This window comes from Schistocerca piceifrons, chromosome 1, assembly GCF_021461385.2.
Source record: "Schistocerca piceifrons isolate TAMUIC-IGC-003096 chromosome 1, iqSchPice1.1, whole genome shotgun sequence".
In the NCBI taxonomy this organism is placed as follows: domain Eukaryota; kingdom Metazoa; phylum Arthropoda; class Insecta; order Orthoptera; family Acrididae; genus Schistocerca; species Schistocerca piceifrons.
Window position 1 is genome coordinate 1,108,425,088 of NC_060138.1, and position 21,846 is coordinate 1,108,446,933.

The 21,846-nt window shown below is 41.6% G+C and overlaps 1 protein-coding gene across 1 annotated transcript in view; it reads right to left on the bottom strand.

Moving 5' to 3' along the window:
* LOC124776613 (serine/threonine-protein phosphatase 6 regulatory ankyrin repeat subunit B-like) overlaps positions 1-21,846 on the bottom strand; it is a 379,233-nt gene that overhangs the window by 341,541 nt on the left and 15,846 nt on the right. Inside the window, exon 2 of the mRNA XM_047251691.1 lies at positions 1,204-1,292. Coding sequence (XP_047107647.1) covers positions 1,204-1,266 — 63 coding nt within the window. The 5' untranslated portion in view covers positions 1,267-1,292. The remainder of the gene's footprint in view (positions 1-1,203; positions 1,293-21,846) is intronic.

Here is a 21,846-nt window from a genome sequence, read left to right on the forward strand (position 1 = left end):
GTGGTGTCATCATGACTGCAGCAGCCAGTGTAGCAGATGAATTAAAGCAGAAGCTCTTTATAAGTCCAGCTAGTTCATTTATTGCAAATTTGGAAACTATTGCTGTCTTTTCTTCCTTTCAAAGGGGCAACCTGCCTTTATACTCAATATTTACATAGCGATATGTAATATGAATAAGTGTGCTGGTCGTGTGAAAGGTGTTCTAATTTGAGTGAAAAATTGCAACTACTGCTATATTTTCTTTCTTTGAAAGTCAGGACTTGTCAACTACATAGTAGTTATTTATGTAGTGGTATGTATTACAAAAATTACTTCTGCAGAAACTGCCCCAATGGCAAATGAATGTGCTGGTTGTGTGAATTATGTCCTAATTTGTCCAAAAAATTACAATTTTGCTGCCAGGAAAGTAAACTTCTTCCTTTGCTCTTGAAAGTAACTGAAACAACTAGAAAAAACACCTGCAGAAATGCATGTGCACAAGTACCGGAAAATATTACATCTTCATTTGTCAATCTGAAGATGTTCTTGGTTGGAAAACAAGTCATTCAAAACACTAGCTTGTAAATTTTCTTTTATAGGCAGCTGACAGTGCAACTAAGTCACCTTTTAATGTTTTCTCCCAAGTGCCAGTATTTTTTTCATGTTTCTTGTTCTGGCAATGAGTGGTAGATTGTTCTTGTCAGATAATCAATGTGTTTTGAATATTCACTCACATTTCCATGTTTCATGCTTAATTTGTAAATTATTGGCAATGACAAGTCCTAAAAGCTCTCAGAAAACATGAAGGTGAATAATAAAATTTTTTGCAGGTGGCAGGGCACAAACCTTATTTGCTGCACTTGTAATTCAACTTCCTCACCCACTATCGAGGGGGTTAAGCTAGTAACTTTGTCCTGTGGCATACATCTCATGAAACCTTTAAATGCCAATAATTCATTATCTAACATTTAATATCAATAAATTGTACGTTTTTGAGAGAGCCTGAGCATGCTAGTTTTTTGGAACATTTTTTATAAAACATAAGTTATAATGTGGTTACAATATACAACACACCAAATATGTTCTTAACAAATTCCAATATGCCACCACGCAGGTGCTACATCCAAAGTACGGCTTTGAAAGGAGAACAGCCACAGTACCTCTCTTAACGTATATACAAATAAAGGCATGTCATCCAAACCACAAAAATCTCTTGTTACTCACATCAACATTTCCATGATAGACTGCTGATGCCAGGTCTCTGTCACATTGCGCCTGCCAATCCATTTTCTCTTTTTTGCAGAGGCAGCTTCCTAAGCAAAAACAGTGAAATTTATAAAAAAACAGCTGCCATATACATGAAGCTCACACTGAAAAATAGTAAAAAATAGCATATATACTCCAAAATTGCAGTGACATTTATATACAATTAAAATGCTGTTTCCAATTTGTCATAAGGCAGAATGTTTGGAAAGTACTGATTTGCCAGTATTTCAATCCCTTCAATTAGATTCAAAGTATTCTAAAATCTGTGTAGGTTATCATCTTAATTTTCAGGCCCTGCCACTGTGATCTTGCTACATATGGGATTATTTTTCACAAAGTAGTAACATTTCTGACAGAAATGCTTGTTAGTTGTTTCTATGACAAATGGTAAACATATCATGCTTAGAGAATTGTGCGAATGCGTTTTTGTTTGCTAGTGATGGTGACATGACATTTGGGAATTAGAAGCACTTACAAGGCAAGATGATGCTGAGTATAAATTGCGAGTATGTTAGTTCTGTAATAGATGCATCACAAATAATAAAGAATGCTTAATGTGTAAAAAAAATTGATTTATGTCATGATGATATGTGTATGGCATGCTTTATTGTCAAAAAAGTTTCTGAGGGAGGAATTGGACAGACAGAAAATTGCATAAATGAAATCCCAAATGGAGCAAGTACATTGTTGTTTAAATCTTCAGATCTGACATCAGAATTATGCTGCTGGATTATGCATGCAGTAAAAGGCATGATGAGCATAAATTGTAATACTGTATATCATTTCACATGTGCAGATGAGAAGCAAAAAATATGCTATTGTGTAAGATGTTATGAATAAGATCCTGACAAAATGATAAAGAAGAAGGACTGTAAAGTCAAAATTATTGCCACACTTTTAGAAGTGTTGCAAGCTTTAAATTATAAATGTGATGAACTCAAACAACAAAACAGTAAATGTGAAAATAAAAGAAACAGTGATGTGGTATTAGATATTGATAGGCCTAATATAGACCTGTGGAAACAAATGTGATTGCGTCTGCAAAAAATACGGGAAACATAAAAGTGATACTGTGTGCAAAGTGTGATACAAAATTTCACTTTCGATGTGCAAAGGAAAACTCCTCATTGAAAGGAAATGAGAACTTCATAAAAATTTGGACGTGTAATGTGGTGTCACTGCCAGACACCACAATTGCTAGGTGGTAGCCTTTAAATCGGCCGCGGTCTCTTAACATACATCGGACCCGCGTGTTGCCACTATCAGTGATTGCTGACCGAGCACCGCCATGTGGCAAGTCTAGTCTAGAGAGACTCCCTAGCACTCACCCCAGTTGTACAGCTGACTTTGCTAGCGATGGTTCACTGTCTACAGATGCTCTCAATTGCAGAGACGACAGTTTAGCATAGACTTCGGCTACGTCATTTGCTACGACCTAGCAAGGTGCAATATTCAGTTACTATAATTACTTCAAGAATGTATTCTGAACAGATAATATTGTGAACCATGTACCATCAAGAGCAACGTTCATCATTAATGGATTAAAGTTAAGTATCAAACTAATTACGTCTGCTTTCTGAATTCTGATTCCTTGTCATGTTCCAGACCTCACGTCAGTATAGTTCTTCCCTCCTCACACTAGCCTGCTTGAGCTAAAACGCATTTTGGCTCCCACTCGTAACACGGTGTTTGCTCTTCAGCTAACACAAAATTGGCGATGAGCAGTAACAATGGTGTTCTTAACTATACTGACATATGTCATTGAGACTGTCCTGATTTTGTTGTGTAGTGGCTTCGCCTCAATCTCCAGATGTACTGTCCGAATTTTATCGCTTACAGAATCAGCAGACGCAGGCATTACTGGATGCCCTTGGACAGCTCGTCCGGGGTCAACGTGCAATGCAAAATGATGCGGCAGCCACTGCTCCACCACTAACGCAGCCACAACACGCAGTTGCACCGACCTTCAGACCTTTTGATGCTGCACTGGAAAGCTGGATGGAGTGGTCACGCTGATTTGGATTCCATCTCACTGTTTACACAATTCAAGATAACGAGCAGCAGCCTTTTCTTTTGTCGTCTGTCGGTGTGCAAACCTACCGTGTGATAGTCAAATTATTTCCCCAATGAGATGTAGTAACTCTGTCCTACGAAGAAATTTTGTCTGCATTAGATGCATATTTCAATCAATCAATGTAGTTGCGAAACAGTATACCTACTTTTGCACAAAACGTACGGCAGGTCAGACTAATCGGGAGTGGGTTGCAAACTTGCAAGGCCTTACTAGGGATTGTGCTTTTGAGTGTCAATGTGGACTCCCATATTCAGATACTATGGTACGTGATGCAATTGCACAGAACATTTCTGACGTTAATATAAGGGAACAGATTTTGCACCTAGTCAATCCCTCCCTTCAACAAATAATGGACGTATTGGATCGGCAGGACACGCTTGAGTTTGCTCAGGAATCATTTGAAACTTCGCCAGCCGTGTGTCAGGTTAACTGGCCCGCCGGGCAAGCTGCACGGAGCAGTAAACAGGCCTCGTGCCCGGCTGCACCGCTGCCGCCAGGCTCTCAGCCACATGTGCCGCGACGGCAAGCAAATGCAGTGCTCAAATCATGCCCGCGGTGTGCTACTAAACATTCTTGTGAGAATTGCCCGTCACGCCAAGCTATTTTCTTTTACTGTAATAAAAAAGGACATGTTCAGAGGGTTTGCCAGAAAAAGCAAAGATCGAAAACTCAAAACCATTCCAGGCCCTTTGCTTCACGCCAGAATCGGAATTGAACCCAGGATACTCAGGCTCACGAAACTTCGCCCATGGAAATTCATGTCGTTCATTCCACTCCATCCAGTGCCACTCTCTCTAACAGTGACTGTGTTCGTCCCACAAATAGTGTGTGTCGACATCACCGGAACTCCCATCACATCACAAGTGATTTTGTACCAGTGTCAGTTCATGTTGCACAAGATAGTCGCTCTTGTCGTCAGCAGGACAATAAACTTTTTGTAGACTTGGACATTAATGGCAAAGTGATACCATTCCAGCTCAGTACCGGAGCTGCAGTTTCACTGATCAATCAAGACACGTACAAACAGCTGGGCACACCTCCGTTGCATGCCGCAAATGTTACATTAACTAGCTATTCAGGTCAAGAGATCCCTGTGTTAGGACAGTGCAGCCTTCTTGCAACATACAAAGGACAAACAAAACTTGTGTCATTTTACGTCCTTCGTTCTTCTTCTGCAGTGAACTTGTTTGGTTTCGATTCATTTCAGTTGTTTAACTTGTTTATAGTAAATCAGGTCCTATCAGTGAACCAGACTGTGCCTTCAGACAATGTTTTCCTCGTCTATGTGAAGAATTTTTGCACCGGACCTCGGTAGCGCTAAGAATTATAAAACACATTTGGAACTGAAAGTAAATGCACAACCCAAATTTTTCAGAGTGCGCAATGTTCCCCATGCATTGCGTGATGAGGTTGCAAAAACATTACACGATTTGGAATCATAAGGTGTAATTGAGCGTGTGCAGGCTTCTCTCTGGGCATCACCCTTAGTGATTTTGCCGAAACCTTCGGGAAAATTGAGACTTCAAGGCAACAGTGAATCCACAACTCGCGATTGCAACTTTTCCTTTACCCAGCCCGGAAGATCTTTTTTGACAAACTGTGCCCAGGCACATATTTTTCGAAGTTGGACCTAGCAGATGCGTACCTGCAAATACCGGTGGATGAAGAATCCCAGCGCGTTTTGGTGGTTAACACGCATCTTGGTTTGTATCAATTCAAATGACTGCCATTCGGGTGTGTATACGCTCCTGCATTGTTTCAGCAATATCTACAAACTGTTTGTGCGTCAGTCCCTACTGCAGCAAACTACCAGGACGATATTGTGATCTCCGGAAAGATGGAAGAAGAACATTTAGCCAATCTCAAACATTATTTCAGGTCTTGCGACAAAATGGTCTTCACTTACGAAAGGACAAATGTGTGTTTTTTGCTCGTGACTTGCCATACCTGGGCCATGTACTCAATACCCAAGGCATACATCCCAGTCACACGCACCTCCGTGCCATACAAGACTTGCCTTCGCTGCAGAATTTGAAGCAGCTACAGAGTGTGCTGGGAAAAATCAACTATTATCACAGATATGTGCTACATGCCTCTTCCATTTCAGCTCCACTTCATCACTTATGCCGTAAAGGTGTTCCGTTCATCTGGACGACAGAATGCGAAGGCACCTTTCACCGGTTGAAATCGGCGTTGTTTTCCAATACTTGCCTTACACCATTCGACCCCTAGAAGCCCCTTTTGTTGATGGTGGATGCATTGGATTTCGGGATTGGTGCTGTGCTTGTGCACAAAGATGGCTCGCACAATCGCCCTATTGCCTTTGCGTCGAAATTGCTCTCATCTGTGCAAAGAAATTGTTCACAGATCGAGAAAGAAGCACTGGCTCTCGTATTTGGTGTTACAAAGTTTCATGACTTCTTGTATGGTCGTCACTTTACCATAATCACAGACCACAAACCTTTGATATCGCTTTTTCATCTGAATAAGCCTGTTCTTCCACGAACAGTGCAGAAATTCATTCGCTGAACTATTTTCCTCTCACAGTACTGCTATGATATCTTGTATCGGTCCACTGCTAAGCACGGAAACGCCGATGCATTGTCCCGTTTGCCTGTTGCTGAGGATAGGGCATTCGATTCCTCCGAACTTGCTTGCATGTTCATAGATTCGGAAACCGATGACGTGGTCGAATCGTTTCCGATTGATTTTCGTGGTGTAGCTAGCTCTTGCATGACTCCTGTCTGACATAAATTCTCAACTTATTCACACAGCACTAACATAGTTCCCCTTGTCCATTATCTTCATTACCTGCAGCATTTCACCAATTCCTGAAGGAGTTCAAGAATGATGCACATCTGCACTGAAGAAATCATTGACCATCTCATCTCAGTTATATATATAATTAATAGTGTGTGAATAAGTTGAGAATTTGGATCCGGCAGGAGTTGTGCTAGGGTAGCCCACATAGCTACAATGACCACTGTGTCCACATGGTTCAGTAACCTGCTAGTAAGCAGGAAACTTGGGTTTGAAGCCTGCCCTGGCACAAGTTTTCGACTTTCCCCACACAGATTTCAGTCAATGTCTGCTTGCAGCCAATGTCTCTAAGTCCTTTGTGTCTTAATTCATAATGGCTGCTAGATCAAGAATTGTGTCTGTCCTTTCAGACATGTCTAAAAGAGCAGGCACCACACACACACACACACACACACACACACACACACACACACACACACACACACACACACACACACATGTACATTGAATTTAACTGATGAAAGGAGAAAATATAAAAATGCACCAAATGAAGCAGGAAAAGGGAACACAAATATCTAAAAAATGACATTTATAGGAAGTGCAAAATGGCTAATCAGGAATGGCTAGAGGACAAATGTAAGGATATAGAAGCATATATCACTAGCAGAAAAATAGATACTGCCTAAAGGACAATTAAAGCAATATTTGGGGAAAAGAGTAGTACGTATATGAATATTAAAAGCTCAGATGGAAAACCAGTCCTAAGCAAAGAAGGGAAAGCTTAAAGGTGGAATGAGTATACAGAGGGTATATACAAGGGAAATGAATTGCAGGCAGTATTATAGAAATGGAAGAGGACACACACAAAGAGGAGATGGGAGACATGATAGTGTGAGAAGAATTCGAAAGAGCACTGAAACACCTAAGTGGAAACAAGGCCCCAAAACACTCTGTCAGACCTATTGACATCCTTGGGAAAGCCAGCCATGATAAAACTATTCCATCTAGTGTGCATGATATTTGAGACAGTTGAAATACCCTCAAACTTCAAGAAGAATGTAGTAATCACAATTCCAAGCAAAGCAGGTGCTGGCAGGTGTGAATATTATTGAACTATCAGTTTAATAATTCATAGGTGCACAATACTAACACCAATTCTTTACAGACGAATGGAAAAACTGATAGAATCCAACCTCAGGGAATATCAGTTTGGATTCTGTAGAAATGTGGGCACACATGTGGCAATACAGACATTACAACCTATCTTAGAAGATAGTTTAAGGAAAGGCAAACCTAAGATTTATACTTAGAGAAAGCTTTCCACATCATAGCCTGGAATACTCTCTTTGGAATTCTGGAGGCAGCAGAAGTAAAATACAGTGAGTGAAAGGCTATTTACAGCTTGTGCTGAAACCAGATGGTACTTATAAGAGTCGAAGTGCATGGAAAGGAAGCTGTGATTGAAAAGGAAGTGAGACAAGCTTGTAGCCTATCCCTGATGTTATTCAATTTGTACATTGAGCAAGCAGTAAAGGAAACCACAGAAAAATGTGGAGAAGGAAGTAAAGTTCAGGGATAAGAAATAAAAACTTTGAGGTTTGGCAGTTACAATGTAACTGTGTCAGATACAGAAAAGGACTTGGAAGAGCAGTTGAGCAGAATGGACATTGTCTTAAAAGATGTGCATAAGATAAATATCAACAAAAGCAAAACAAGGATAATTGAATGTAGTCAAATTAAATCAGGTGATACTGAGGGAATCAGATTAAGAAACTTAAAGCAGTAGATGAGTTTTACCGTTTGAGCAATAAAATAACTGATGATGACTGATGTAGAGAGTATACAAAATTATTACAGGCAATGACAAGAAAAACATTTCTGAAGAAGAGAAATATATTAACTCTGAATACATATCTAAGTGTTACGAAGTTTTATCTGAAAGTATTTGTACAGAGTGTAGTCATGTGTGGATGTGAAACATGGACAATAAACAGATAGGACAAGAAGAGAATACAAACTTTTGAAATGTGTTGCTATGTAACGATGCTGGAGATTAAATGGGTTTATTAAATAACTAATAAAGAGGTACTAAATCAAATTGGAGATGCAGTGTTGTTGAATATTGACAGTGCCGCAAGAATATTGACCACTACATAGGTACTGCCCAGCAAAGTGGTATCGAGAGGCATTAATGAGATGTTGGGAAGAAGCCGTGCCTCCTTTAGTTTTGAGGCACCACTGCCATACCTCTACCCTGAAACAGCATCACCAGAGGCCAGGAGAACAGTTCTGTTTGGGGTCAGATCCTGCCCACTTCCAGGAAGTTCCTTTTAGAGTAACATTGTTGTGCTGCCTATTCCCTGTGACACAGCCAGTGTCAGTTGTCAGCGAGAGAAGAGACTTTCTCTACAGCTTCTTAAAGTTGTCAAGCATGTCTGCGACAATTGTCTTGTAGTTCGGATCTCTTTTGTTTCCTAGGAAACCGGTAACAGCTCATTTAAGAGATGTCCATGCTGCTTTTTCTTTTATCTCCATTTTGTCCACAAAGTTGGGATCCGTCATTAGTTTTCTAATGTCTGGTCCGACAAAGATTCCTTCCTTTAGCTTTGCCTCAGATAAACCAGGAAACTGTCCACATGGACATCTGAAACACTCCCCTTCTTTTGGTAAAGCCTTAACAAATTGTTTCATCAGCCCCACCTTATTGTGAACTGGTGGAAGTAAAACTTTTTTACGATCTACAAGGCTTTTCCTCTCAACATTTTTAACCCCTACCTGTAAGGTTTTTCTCAAGGGCCAAGCTTTTTTTTTATGTTATGTTACTTTCTGTATCTACTGTCCCGTTCACAGAGAAAGCAAGGGAATTTTGTATAGCCATTTTGTTGACCAAGCAGCATTGAAAACACTTTTAAATCACCACATAGTGTCCATTTGTGGTCTGAATAGCAGAGTTTGCTTAAAACCAGAAGCAATCTGGCGAGTTTATACATCCTCTGGTAGCCATTGTCCATTGTCCGTAAAACAACTACACAACACAAGAAAACTGTCACTACTTTAAAGCAACCGCAACAAAAACACGTGAACTGCACAGAGTGAAAAGGTACTGTGAACTGAAGGACAATAGCAGAAGCTCACTGCTTGGTGATGGCGGGGGAAGGGGCAGTGCGACAGACAGGCACTGGCATGAAAATACTGCTGGTTTCTCCTAATTACTCCTTATTTTACTTATATCTGGTATAAAAATGGCTAAATAGCATTTATGGAGATCTCAAAAACCAAACTTCAAACTCACTAGAGTGCTGAAATATCGAAAAAAAGCTGAAACTAGACAAGCAGCTTGTGAAATAACTGTACGTGATGGAATTTTTTCACTATTTTCCCCTACATCAGCACTGAAAACACTATAAAAATCACTTAATAAATTTGAAACAATTTTTATATTGCAGACATGTGTAATTAATCTGATGCATATTTCAGATGCTGGCTGCTTAATTCTTTCCATTGCCACTGAAGTTCCTCTACAAGTGATAAAATGGTTACTGGTACATAATGATACATCTTTTAAACGCAAACCACAATAGAAAGTACTCACTGTTATGTACATCACAGTGATTCCCAGAGTAGGCTTATGGATGTAGAGGTAGCAGTACAGAAATAGTAGGGTGAGTAGATTAGCTCCAGTCTTTGTCGTTATCATATTTTTAGGCCTACAGAAGCAGCCAGCTATGGCTGTTTGTGCCTACTCACATGTAACATGGCTCGTTCCACAACCCTGAAGGTTGTCCTTCATGATAGAATTTATGGAACATCCTCTGTGAATGAATAAAAATAAATAAATAAATACGAGGGGCATTTTAAAAGTCCATGCAAAGTCTGAGAGATGGCACCACCGGCGCGTATCGAGGTCATGTTTAGTTAGTAGCATCTTTGGAAAGAACGCACACCAAGTTTCAGCCATATTGGTCTATTTCTTCGTGTTTGGCATTCGTGTGAATCAAGGAAGTCGAGTGATTGTCAAAAAATGGACGAAGAAGAATTTCGTGTGGTGATTAAACACAGCGTAAAGAGAAGCTTGATAAACATTATGGTGCCATGCACCTTCGATTAGAACAGTTTATAAGTGGTTTCAAAATTTTCGGAGTGGCCATATGGGCACAAGTTACACTGAACGTTCTGGACCCCCTGTGGAGGTTATGACTCCAGAAATCATTGATAAAATCCATGACATGGTGATGGATGACAGAAGAGTTAATGTGTGTGAGATTCAGCAAGATGGGTTCCGCGATTCACACTTGACCAAAAACGGAATTTTGTGAAGTGTTGCAAGGATGGTTTGCAGCTGTTAAGGAAGAATACGCAGGACTTTAAGCGCCGTTTCGTCACTGTGAATGAAACATGAATACATTACTATACTCCTGAGACCAAACAACAGTCTAAACAATGGATTACATAGGGAGAATCTGCACCAAACAAGGCGAAAACCAGTCCTTCAGCCGGAAAGGTTATGGCGACTGTCTTTTGGGATCTGCAAGGGATAATCCTCATCGACTTTCTGGAAAAAGGTAAAACTATTACAGGTGCATATTATTCATCGTTATTGGACCGTTTGAAAACCGAGCTGCAAGAAAAACGCCGGCGATTGGATCGCGAAAACGTCCTTTTCCATCACAACAATGCACCAGCACACACCTCAGCAGTTTTGGTTGCAAAATTAATGTAAATAGGATTCCAACTCGCTTCACATCCCCCGTATTCTCCAGACTTGGCTCCCTCGGACTACTATTTGTTCCCCAACTTGAAGAAATGGCTGGCAGGGCAAAGATTTTGTTCAAATGAGGAGGTGATTACAGCAACTAATGGCTGTTTTGCAGACTTAGACAATTCCTATTATTCGGAAGGGATCAACAAATTAGAACAGCATTTGACAAAGTGTATAAGTCTAAAAGGAGACTATGTCGAAAAATAAAAAAGGTTCACCCCAAACACATAAGTAGTTTTTATTTTTGCACGGACTTCTCAAACACGCCTCGTACACACATCATAAAGAGTTTTACATCACCCCGGTAACCCAGGACTCCTGAAGACAGACGTTGACTGTGGATATTGTATCACAGACACAGTCTCTTTGACTGTTCCAGAGATTTCACTATACCCGCCCAAAGACGTAAACAACCACGCTGTAAGGTGGTACAACATGCAATGAGTGGTTTTCATGAGCAATAAAAAGGTCTGAAATGATGTTTATGTTGATCTCTATTCCAGTTTTCTGTACAGGTTCCGGAACCGAGCTGATGGAAAACATTTTTTGATGTGTGTAGATCGTCATTATTGTGCAAGTAGAGGCCAACAGCTTCATGCAAAACATTTCAAATAAGCTGCACAGCTGGATTGCTAATGGCAATAGCTACTCCGTTACTGAGAAACGAAGACATGATTTTAATCGACAAGTACAAAGTGACGATCAAAGACGTAGTTTCAAATGAATATCAACTGTATTATACAGGAAGATTGATTCCAATCGAGTGGTTCACTTTCACAAAAAAATTGGGCTCTACCGCATCTGCAATTGCTTCTACTGCCAATGTGTTACTAATGCTAGTATGGACACAAGAAAGACAGTCTACCACAGTTATTTTGAATCTGTTATTCGGTATGGGATAATTTTTTGGGTTAACTCTAGAAGCAGTACAAGGTTACTAATTCTTCAGACGAAAATCATTATAAACATGTGTGCTCCCCACAAAAATGAGTCATGTCAACAATTGTTCAAGAAATTAAAAATACTAACAATTACTTCATTTTTGAAATTTTGATTTTTGTATATAATAATCAACTTAATCTCGAAAAGTTCCGTTTTAAGCTTAGCTATGGTAATCGTCACAATGAAAACTTCAAATTTCCCTGACATCACTTAAAGCTTTATGCTCAGACACCACTGTACATGAGGCTAAAAATATAAAACAAATTAAAAGGAAGAAACATATTAACAATGTACCTTGGTTCGCTGAAAAGTTTACTTCAAAATATTTTAATGGAGAAATGTTACTACACCACTGAAGAATTCATGGAAGACAGTCTGACACTTTGAACAATAAAAATCCATAGCTAATATTGCAGTGTCGTCTGTATACAACAAAGGAAATTGGTAAACTGTTATTTTATAGTAAATATTGTAGTGTAGTATTTATTGGCATTATTCTTAAAATAGTCTAAAAAGAATTTCTGTAAATCATTATACATTATATTTTTGCTAAACTTGACGTGTCTCCTGTACAACAGTTCATATGATCTGTACAATGTATGTAATGAGACTAATAAATCACACTTACATTTACATTTACAATGCAGAAGTCATGAAAGAATTGCAGTCGACAACCCTAATCCCATTATTATGAGTAAGTCACCGCCTATTCAGACATCCTTGATGTTATTTAGTATTGGCTTCGACATCGTTACCTTAAGCGGTCGCGCGGGGTGTTCAGAACACTCCAATCATCCTTATGGATGAATCATTACATACTGTATAGGAGTATAACGTCTTATTCTTTCGTACCTTTCTAGGATGTAATATGAAAGCTTTGAATGACAATAGAATCTACAACGGAAGCGCAAGTTCCACGAAAATACGCAACAATGTGCCTTGGGGTGTTGTAGGCACCCCGCGCGACTCTTTATGTTGCGAGAAAGCGTACAGTTGTGTTCCGTAGCAGCTGCTTGTATTTTGTCGCTCGTTACAGTTAAAACAGCTATGGATCGTTACGAAATAGAACAAGACAGAGTGCAGAAGCTTCTGGAAAAGGTACTAGACGAAAATTTTGAAAGAGGAGAAGAGGAAGAGGATAAACAGACGGTTGTGAAGTTCTCTCTCATCACAGTGACACGGAAAAGGAAGATGAAGACAATCTGGAACTGGAACCGCAAGTAAGTGCAGCAGATAATTTTTTCATTGGAAAGGATAAGGTTACAAAATGGAAGAAAAGTTGTCCTATTCGTAACGTAAGAACTAGAAGTGTACACCTCATTATTCATCTCCCCAAAATCTGTGAAAACTGCTGTGGACTGTTTTTCGATATTTATAAATGACGTAATAATTAGAACGATAACATCGTGCACAGATATTTACATCCAACACATTGCATCAAATTTCACAAGAGACCTTGATGCCAAACCAATAAATGAGGAAGAAATCGAATCTCTTCTGGGTCTGTTGATATTGGCTGGGCATTACAAGCGGGACACCAAAACCTGAAAGACTTATGGGACACAAATGGTTTTGGAATTGCAGTATTTCATGCAACAATGAGTTGACAGCGCTTTCGTTTCTTATTGCATTGATTGAGATTCGATGATATTCGAGACAGATCACAGCTGCGTTCAGAGAAGTATTTGAATTATTCGTGTCAAACTGGGTCAGTAATTATACTGTGTTTGAATATATGACAATGGATGAACAACTGGTTGCATTTTAGACGCAAATGCAGTTTCCTACCGTATATACCAAGCAAGTCTGCGAAGTATGGTTTGAAAATTTTCACCTTATGTGACGCAAGAACATTGTATACTTTGGGGATGGAACTCTATGTTAGGAAATAGCCAGAGGGCCCCTTTGCACTGTCAAACTTGCCTAAGGAGATAGTAAACAGACTTGTACGGCCTATCGAAGGTACAGGACGCAATGTGACACTAGACAACTGGTTTTGTTCCATACCACTGGCTGAAGAGCTCCTGAAAAAGAAACTTACAGTAGTAGGAACTCTTAGAAAGAATACGAGGTAGCTGCCTCCAGACTTTGTTTGCACGAGAGGTCGTGAAGTTGGAAGCAGCATTTTTGGATTCAGAAAGGATATCACCATAGCAAAAGAAGGGCAAAAACGTTATTCTCCTTTCATCTTTGCATTATGACGGTACCATTGACACCAATAGTGCGGAGGAAAATAAACCAGAACTTATAACAATGCACAATAAGACCAAAACAGGTGTGGACACAATAGATGAAATGTGCACTACTTATTCAGCCTCATGAAAAACTAGGCTCTGGCCACTTGCCCTATTTTTCCTAATGATTGACACTGCTTGCATTAACGTCTTCATCATCATCATCATCATCATCATCATTTAAGACTGATTATGCATTTCAGCGTTCAGTCTGGAGCATAGCCCCCCTTATACAGTTCCTCCATGATCCCCTATTCAGTGCTAACATTGGTGCCTCTTCTGATGTTAAACCTATTACTTCAAAATCATTCTTAACCGAATCCAGGTACCTTCTCCTCGGTCTGCCCCGACTCCTCCTACCCTCTACTGCTGAATCCATGAGTCTCTTGGGTAACCTTGCTTCTCCCATGCGTGTAACATGACCCCACCATCTAAGCCTGTTCGCCCTGACTGCTACATCTATACAGTTCATTCCCAGTTTTTCTTTGATTTCCTCATTGTGGACACCCTCCTGCCATTGTTCCCATCTACTAGTACCTGCAATCATCCTAGCTACTTTCATATCCGTAACCTCAACCTTGTTGATAAGGTAACCTGAATCCACCCAGCTTTCGCTCCCATACAACAAAGTTGGTCGAAAGATTGAACGGTGAACAGATAACTTAGTCTTGGTACTGACTTCCTTCTTGCAGAAGAGAGTAGATCGTAGCTGAGCACTCACTGCATTAGCTTTGATACACCTCGCTTCCAGTTCTTTCACTATGTTGCCATCCTGTGAGAATATGCATCCTAAGTACTTGAAACTGTCCACCTGTTCTAACTTTGTTCCTCCTATTTGGCACTCAATCCGTTTATATTTCTTTCCCACTGACATTACTTTCGTTTTGGAGATGCTAATCTTCATACCATAGTCCTTACATTTCTGATCTAGCTCTGAAATATTACTTTGCAAACTTTCAATCGAATCTGCCATCACAACTAAGTCATCCGCATATGCAAGACTGCTTATTTTGTGTTCACATATCTTAATCTCACCCAGCCAGTCTATTGTTTTCAACATATGATCCATAAATAATATGAACAACAGTGGAGACAGGTTGCAGCCTTGTCTTACCCCTGAAACTACTCTGAACCATGAACTCAATTTACCATCAACTCTAACTGCTGCCTGACTATCCATGTAAAGACCTTTAATTGCTTGCAAAAGTTTGCCTCCTATTCCATAATCTTGTAGAACAGACAATAACTTCCTCCTAGGAACCCGGTCATATGCCTTTTCTAGATCTATAAAGCATAGATACAATTCCCTGTTCCACTCATAACACTTCTCCATTATTTGCCGTAAGCTAAAGATCTGGTCCTGACAACCTCTAAGAGGCCTAAACCCACACTGATTTTCATCCAATTGGTCCTCAACTAATACTCGCACTTTCCTTTCAACAATACCTGAGAAGATTTTACCCACAACGCTGATTAAAGAGATACCTCTATAGTTGTTACAATCTTTTCTGTTTCCATGTTTAAAGATTGGTGTGATTACTGCTTTTGTCCAGTCTGATGGAACCTGTCCCGACTCCCAGGCCATTTCAATTATCCTGTGTAGCCATTTAAGACCTGACATTCCACTGTATTTGATGAGTTCCGACTTAATTTCATCCACCCCAGCCGCTTTATTGCACTGCAATCTATTGACCATTTTTTCCACTTCCTCAAATGTGATCCTATTTCCATCATCATTCCTATCCCATTCTACCTCGAAATCTGAAACATTACTGATCGCATTTTCACCTACACTGAGCAACTCTTCAAAATATTCCCTCCATCTGCCCAAGGCATCCACAGGATTCACCAGCAGTTTTCCTGACCTGTCCAAAATACTTGTCATTTCCTTCTTACCTCCCTTTCGAAGACTGCTAATTACACTCCAGAATGGTTTTCCAGCAGCTTGACCCATAGTCTCCAACCTGTTTCCAAAGTCTTCCCACGATTTCTTCTTGGATGCTGCAATTATCTGTTTGGCTTTGTTTCTTTCTTCAACATAACTTTCTCTGTCTACCTGGGTTCTGGTTTGTAGCCATTTTTGATACGCCTTCTTTTTCCTTTTACAGGCTGCCTTGAGTGTATCATTCCACCAAGCTGTTTGCTTCATCCTACTTTTACACACTACTGTTCCAAGACATTCTTTAGCCACTTCTAGTACTGTGTCCCTGTACCTTGTCCATTCCTTTTCCAATGACTGTAATTGACTACATTCAACTAACTGGTACCTTTCTGAGATCGCTGTTATGTACTTGTGCCTGATTTCCTTATCCTGAAGTTTCTCCACTCTTATCCTCCTACAAATGGACCTGACCTCCTGCACTTTCGGCCTCACAATCCCAATTTCACTGCAGATTAAATAATGATCAGTGTCATCAAAGAATCCCCTGAATACACGTGTGTCCCTCACAGCCTTCCTGAATTCCTGATCTGTTATTATATAGTCAATGACAGATCTGGTTCCCCTGCCTTCCCAAGTATACCGGTGAATGTTCTTATGTTTAAAAAAGGAGTTTGTGATTACTAAGCCCATACTGGCACAGAAATCCAAGAGTTGTTTCCCGTTCCTGTTGGCCTCCATATCCTCTCCAAATTTACCCATAACCTTTTCATACCCTTCTGTTCGATTTCCAATCCTGGCGTTAAAATCACCCATGAGCAGAACACTGTCCTTGTCCTTTACTCTAACAACTACATCACTGAGTGCCTCATAAAAACTATCCATATTATCTTGATCTGTCCCTTCACAATGCGAATATACTGACACAATCCTAATTTTCTTGCTAGACACTGTCAAATCTATCCACATCAGTCGTTCGTTTACATACCTTATTGCAACTACGCTGGGTTCCATTTCTTTCCTGATGTAAAGCCCTACACCCCATTGTGCTATTCCAGCTTTGACTCCTGACAGGTAGACCTTGTATTCACCCACTTCAAAAAAATGGTTCAAATGGCTCTGAGCGCTATGGGACTCAACTGCTGAGGTCATGAGTCCCCTAGAACTTAGAACTAGTTAAACCTAACTAACCTAAGGACATCACAAACATCCATGCCCGAGGCAGGATTCGAACCTGCGACCGTAGCGGTCTTGCGGTTCCAGACTGCAGCGCCTTTAACCGCACGGCCACTTCGGCCGGCTCACCCACTTCCTCTTCTTTCTCACCCCTTACCCGAATGTCACTAACAGCTAAAACGTCCAGCCCCATCTTACTTGCAGCCTCTGCCAGCTCTACCTTCTTCCCAGAGTAGCCCCCATTGATATTAATAGCGCCCCATCTCATTACCATTTGTTTGCCAAGTCGTATCTTTGGAGTCCCTGGTTTGTCAGTTAGAGGTGGGACTCCGTCACCTCCAAAGGTCCGAGGCATTTTGCTCTGATTGTTGCCAGCATCATACTTAAAGTACCAGGGAAGCAGGTTGCTAGCCTTACTTGCCCCGAGTCCCATTGGGTTTTACCCCTAACGGCTGAGGGACTAACCGGTGGATTTGGTAGTCTTTGCCGTATGAGCACAAAGGTGACCACGACTCAGAATATGTCCGAGATGCCCAGCCTTATTCCAAAGTAACTGGTGTCCCGACTGTCGGGACCACTTACTTGGCCACTCATACGTTGCCCGTGGTTCATGAACTAGGACATGACTACAGGAACCCACACCATGAACGCCTTCATCATATATGCAAATAATAACAATGAGAGGATTTCTCGAAGAATGTTTTCACGTGATGTCGGAAGGTCATTAGTAAATCCCATAGTGTGCAAGAGAGCAGCCACTCACTCCCTGCCTAAACAAGTTAGACAGAAAGCCGTAAAAATGGCGGGAACTGAAGACATCAACAATGCACCACCTTCTGAACAAAGAATACTTAAGCCCAGGCGCTGCATAGTTTGTCCTCGGAGTAAAGATATAAAAGTTAAATCTCAATGTGCTCGATGTCTGAAAGTTACGTGTGTAAAGCACATGAGAAATCTGTGTTAAATGTGTTACGATAACGCATCCCTTGCAGACAGTGATAGTGACTTGATTTCATAAAATGTTTGTATGAGTTGACTGAACAAATGTTTAATTATATGTATAATGTCTTATACCAATAATACAGTATGAAGAATAACAGAAATAAATAATTAAACAAAATATTGTAATAAAATGGGAATTATTGCATATGTTTCAAATAATCCAATTTAATACTAAAGTAATATTAAATAAAACGATAATTTACTGGGAGGTAACATTCTAAATAGGCATTTGTGAAGTAAAGATATTCATATCAGTGATATGCTGCACAACAACGTCATTATAGCCACTTTTATTTGGGGTGTTAGCAACACGTTACGAAAAGCCGCGCAACCTCATAATCACAGCATTCGACTCACCAAATGTCGCCTATATACTCGTATCTTCTTGTTGACGATTGGAACTACCGTATTCCCCTCCTGCTGCGTTCCGTGGCACCAACAATCATTATTCGTATACAACGACAATGCCTACCTGACACTCCTTTCAAGCAAACACTTTTGACATCGCTTACAAATACACTCCTGGAAATTGAAATAAGAACACCGTGAATTCATTGTCCCAGGAAGGGGAAACTTTATTGACACATTCCTGGGGTCAGATACATCACATGATCACACTGACAGAACCACAGGGGCATAGACACAGGCAACAGAGCATGCACAATGTCGGCACTAGTACAGTGTATATCCACCTTTCGCAGCAATGCAGGCTGCTATTCTCCCGTGGAGACGATCGTAGAGATGCTGGATGTAGTCCTGTGGAACGGCTTGCCATGCCATTTCCACCTGGCGCCTCAGTTGGACCAGCGTTCGTGCTGGACGTGCAGACCGCGTGAGACGATGCTTCATCCAGTCCCAAACATGCTCAATGGGGGACAGATCCGGAGATCTTGCTGGCCAGGGTAGTTGACTTACACCTTCTAGAGCACGTTGGGTGGCACGGGATACATGCGGACGTGCATTGTCCTGTTGGAACAGTAAGTTCCCTTGCCGGTCTAGGAATGGTAGAACGATGGGTTCGATGACGGTTTGGATGTACCGTGCACTATTCAGTGTCCCCTCGACGATCACCAGTGGTGTACAGCCAGTGTAGGAGATCGCTCCCCACACCATGATGCCGGGTGTTGGCCCTGTGTGCCTCGGTCGTATGCAGTCCTGATTGTGGCGCTCAACTGCACGGCGCCAAACACGCATACGACCATCATTGGCACCAAGGCAGAAGCGACTCTCATCGCTGAAGACGACACGTCTCCATTCGTCCCTCCATTCACGCCTGTCGCGACACCACTGGAGGCGGGCTGCACGATGTTGGGGCGTGAGCGGAAGACGGCCTAACGGTGTGCGGGACCGTAGCCCAGCTTCATGGAGACAGTTGCGAATGGTCCTCGCCGATACCCCAGGAGCAACAGTGTCCCTAATTTGCTGGGAAGTGGCGGTGCGGTCCCCTACGGCACTGCGTAGGATCCTACGGTCTTGGCGTGCATCCGTGCGTCGCTGCGGTCCGGTCCCAGGTCGACGGGCACGTGCACCTTCCGCCGACCACTGGCGACAACATCGATGTACTGTGGAGATCTCACGCCCCACGTGTTGAGCAACTCGGCGGTACGTCCACCCGGCCTCCCGCATGCCCACTATACGCCCTCGCTCAAAGTCCGTCAACTGCACATACGGTTCACGTCCACGCTGTCGCGGCATGCTACCAGTGTTAAAGACTGCGATGGAGCTCCGTATGCCACGGCAAACTGGCTGACACTGACGGCGGCGGTGCACAAATGCTGCGCAGCTAGCGCCATTCGACGGCCAACACCGCGGTTCCTGGTGTGTCCGCTGTGCCGTGCGTGTGATCATTGCTTGTACAGCCCTCTCGCAGTGTCCGGAGCAAGTATGGTGGGTCTGACACACCGGTGTCAATGTGTTCTTTTTTCCATTTCCAGGAGTGTATATGGTGAGTGTTTCAGTTCATAGTTATTGACTTACTAGGAACACCTTAGCGAACCGCAGTGGCCGTTTTGTGAAACTTTTTTATTGTATATTTCAGTCTCTGGTCACACAAGTGATAACTTTACCAGATTTGGCCTACCATCAACTCAACAGCAGATGATCTGAATATGTTACATAATAAAGTGACAAAACCGGTACGATACACTTGAGTGAATGACGCTGAGATATACAATAAAAATTCAATAATTTTGGCTGTTTAACTTTATAAATAAAAACATCACAATCCAAGCTACACTGAAGCGCCAAAAAACTGGTAAAAGCATGCGTATTTACATACAGAGAAATGTAAACAGGTAGAATACAGCTCTGCAGTCGGCAGCGCCTATATAAGACAAGTGTCTGGGGCAGTTGTTAGGTTGGTTACTGCTGCTATAATGGGAGGTTATCAAGATTTAAGTGAGTTTCAACGTGGTGTTATAGTCGGCGCATGAGCGATGAGACACAACATCACTGAGGTAGCGATGAAGTGGGGATTTTCCCGTACAACCATTTCACGAGTGTACTGTGAATATCAGAAATCTGGTAACACATCAAATCTCTGACATCGCTGCGGCGAGAAAAAGATCATGCAAGAATGGGGCCAATAGCGACTGAAGACAATCGTTCAACGTGACAGAAAAACAACCATTCAGTAAATTTCTCCAGATTTCAATGCTGGGCCATCAACAAGTGTCAGTGTGTGAACAATTAAACGAAACATCATCAATTGGGCTTTCGGAGCCGAAAGCCCACTCGTGTACCCTTCATGACTGCATGACACAAAGCTTTACGACTCACTTGGGCCTGTCAACACCGACGTTGGACTGTTGATGACTGGAAACATATTGCCAGGTCAGACGAGTCTCGTTTCAAATTGTATTGGGCAGATGGTCGTGTACGGGTATCGAGACAACCTCATGAATCAAATGGTTCAAATGGCTCTGAGCACTATGGGACTTAACATCTATGGTCATCAGTCCCCTAGAACTTAGAACTACTTAAACCTAACTAACCTAAGGACAGCACACAACACACAGTCATCACGAGGCAGAGAAAATCCCTGACCCCGCCGGGAATCGAACCCGGGCGCGGGAAGCGAGAAAGCTACCGCACGACCACGAGCTGCGGACCCTCATGAATCCACGGCACGTCAGCAGGGGACTGGTCAAGCTGGGGGAGGCTCTGTAATGGTGTTGGGCGTGGACTGATATGAGGCCCCTGATACATCTATATACGACTATGACTGGTGACATGTATGTAAGCATCCTGTCTGATCAGCTACCTTCATCCACGACCATTATGCGTTCCGACGGAATGGGCAATTCCAGCAGGACAATGTGACACCCCACACGTCCAGAATTGTTACAGAGCATCTCCAGGAACTCTCTTCTGAGTTTAAACACTTCCGCTGGCTACCATACTCCCCAGACATGAACATTACTGAGCATATCTGCAACGTGCTGTTGAGAAGAGATCTCCATCCCCTCATACTCTTACGGACTTATGGACAGTCCTGCACGATTCGTGGTGTCAGTTCTCTTCAGCACTACTTCAGACATTCGTAGAGTCCATGTCACGTCGTGTTGTGGCACTTTTATTTATTTATTTATTTATTTATTACACTTCACACATTCGTAGAGTCCATGTCACGTAGTGTTGCAGCACTTTTATTTACTTATTTATTTATTTATTATCATTCCAATGATCACATTTGTGATATAGGATTTGTCAGGATACATTTCAGCAACTATATAATAGCTTTATAAAAAAAATTTCTATGCTGAATTCATACGAA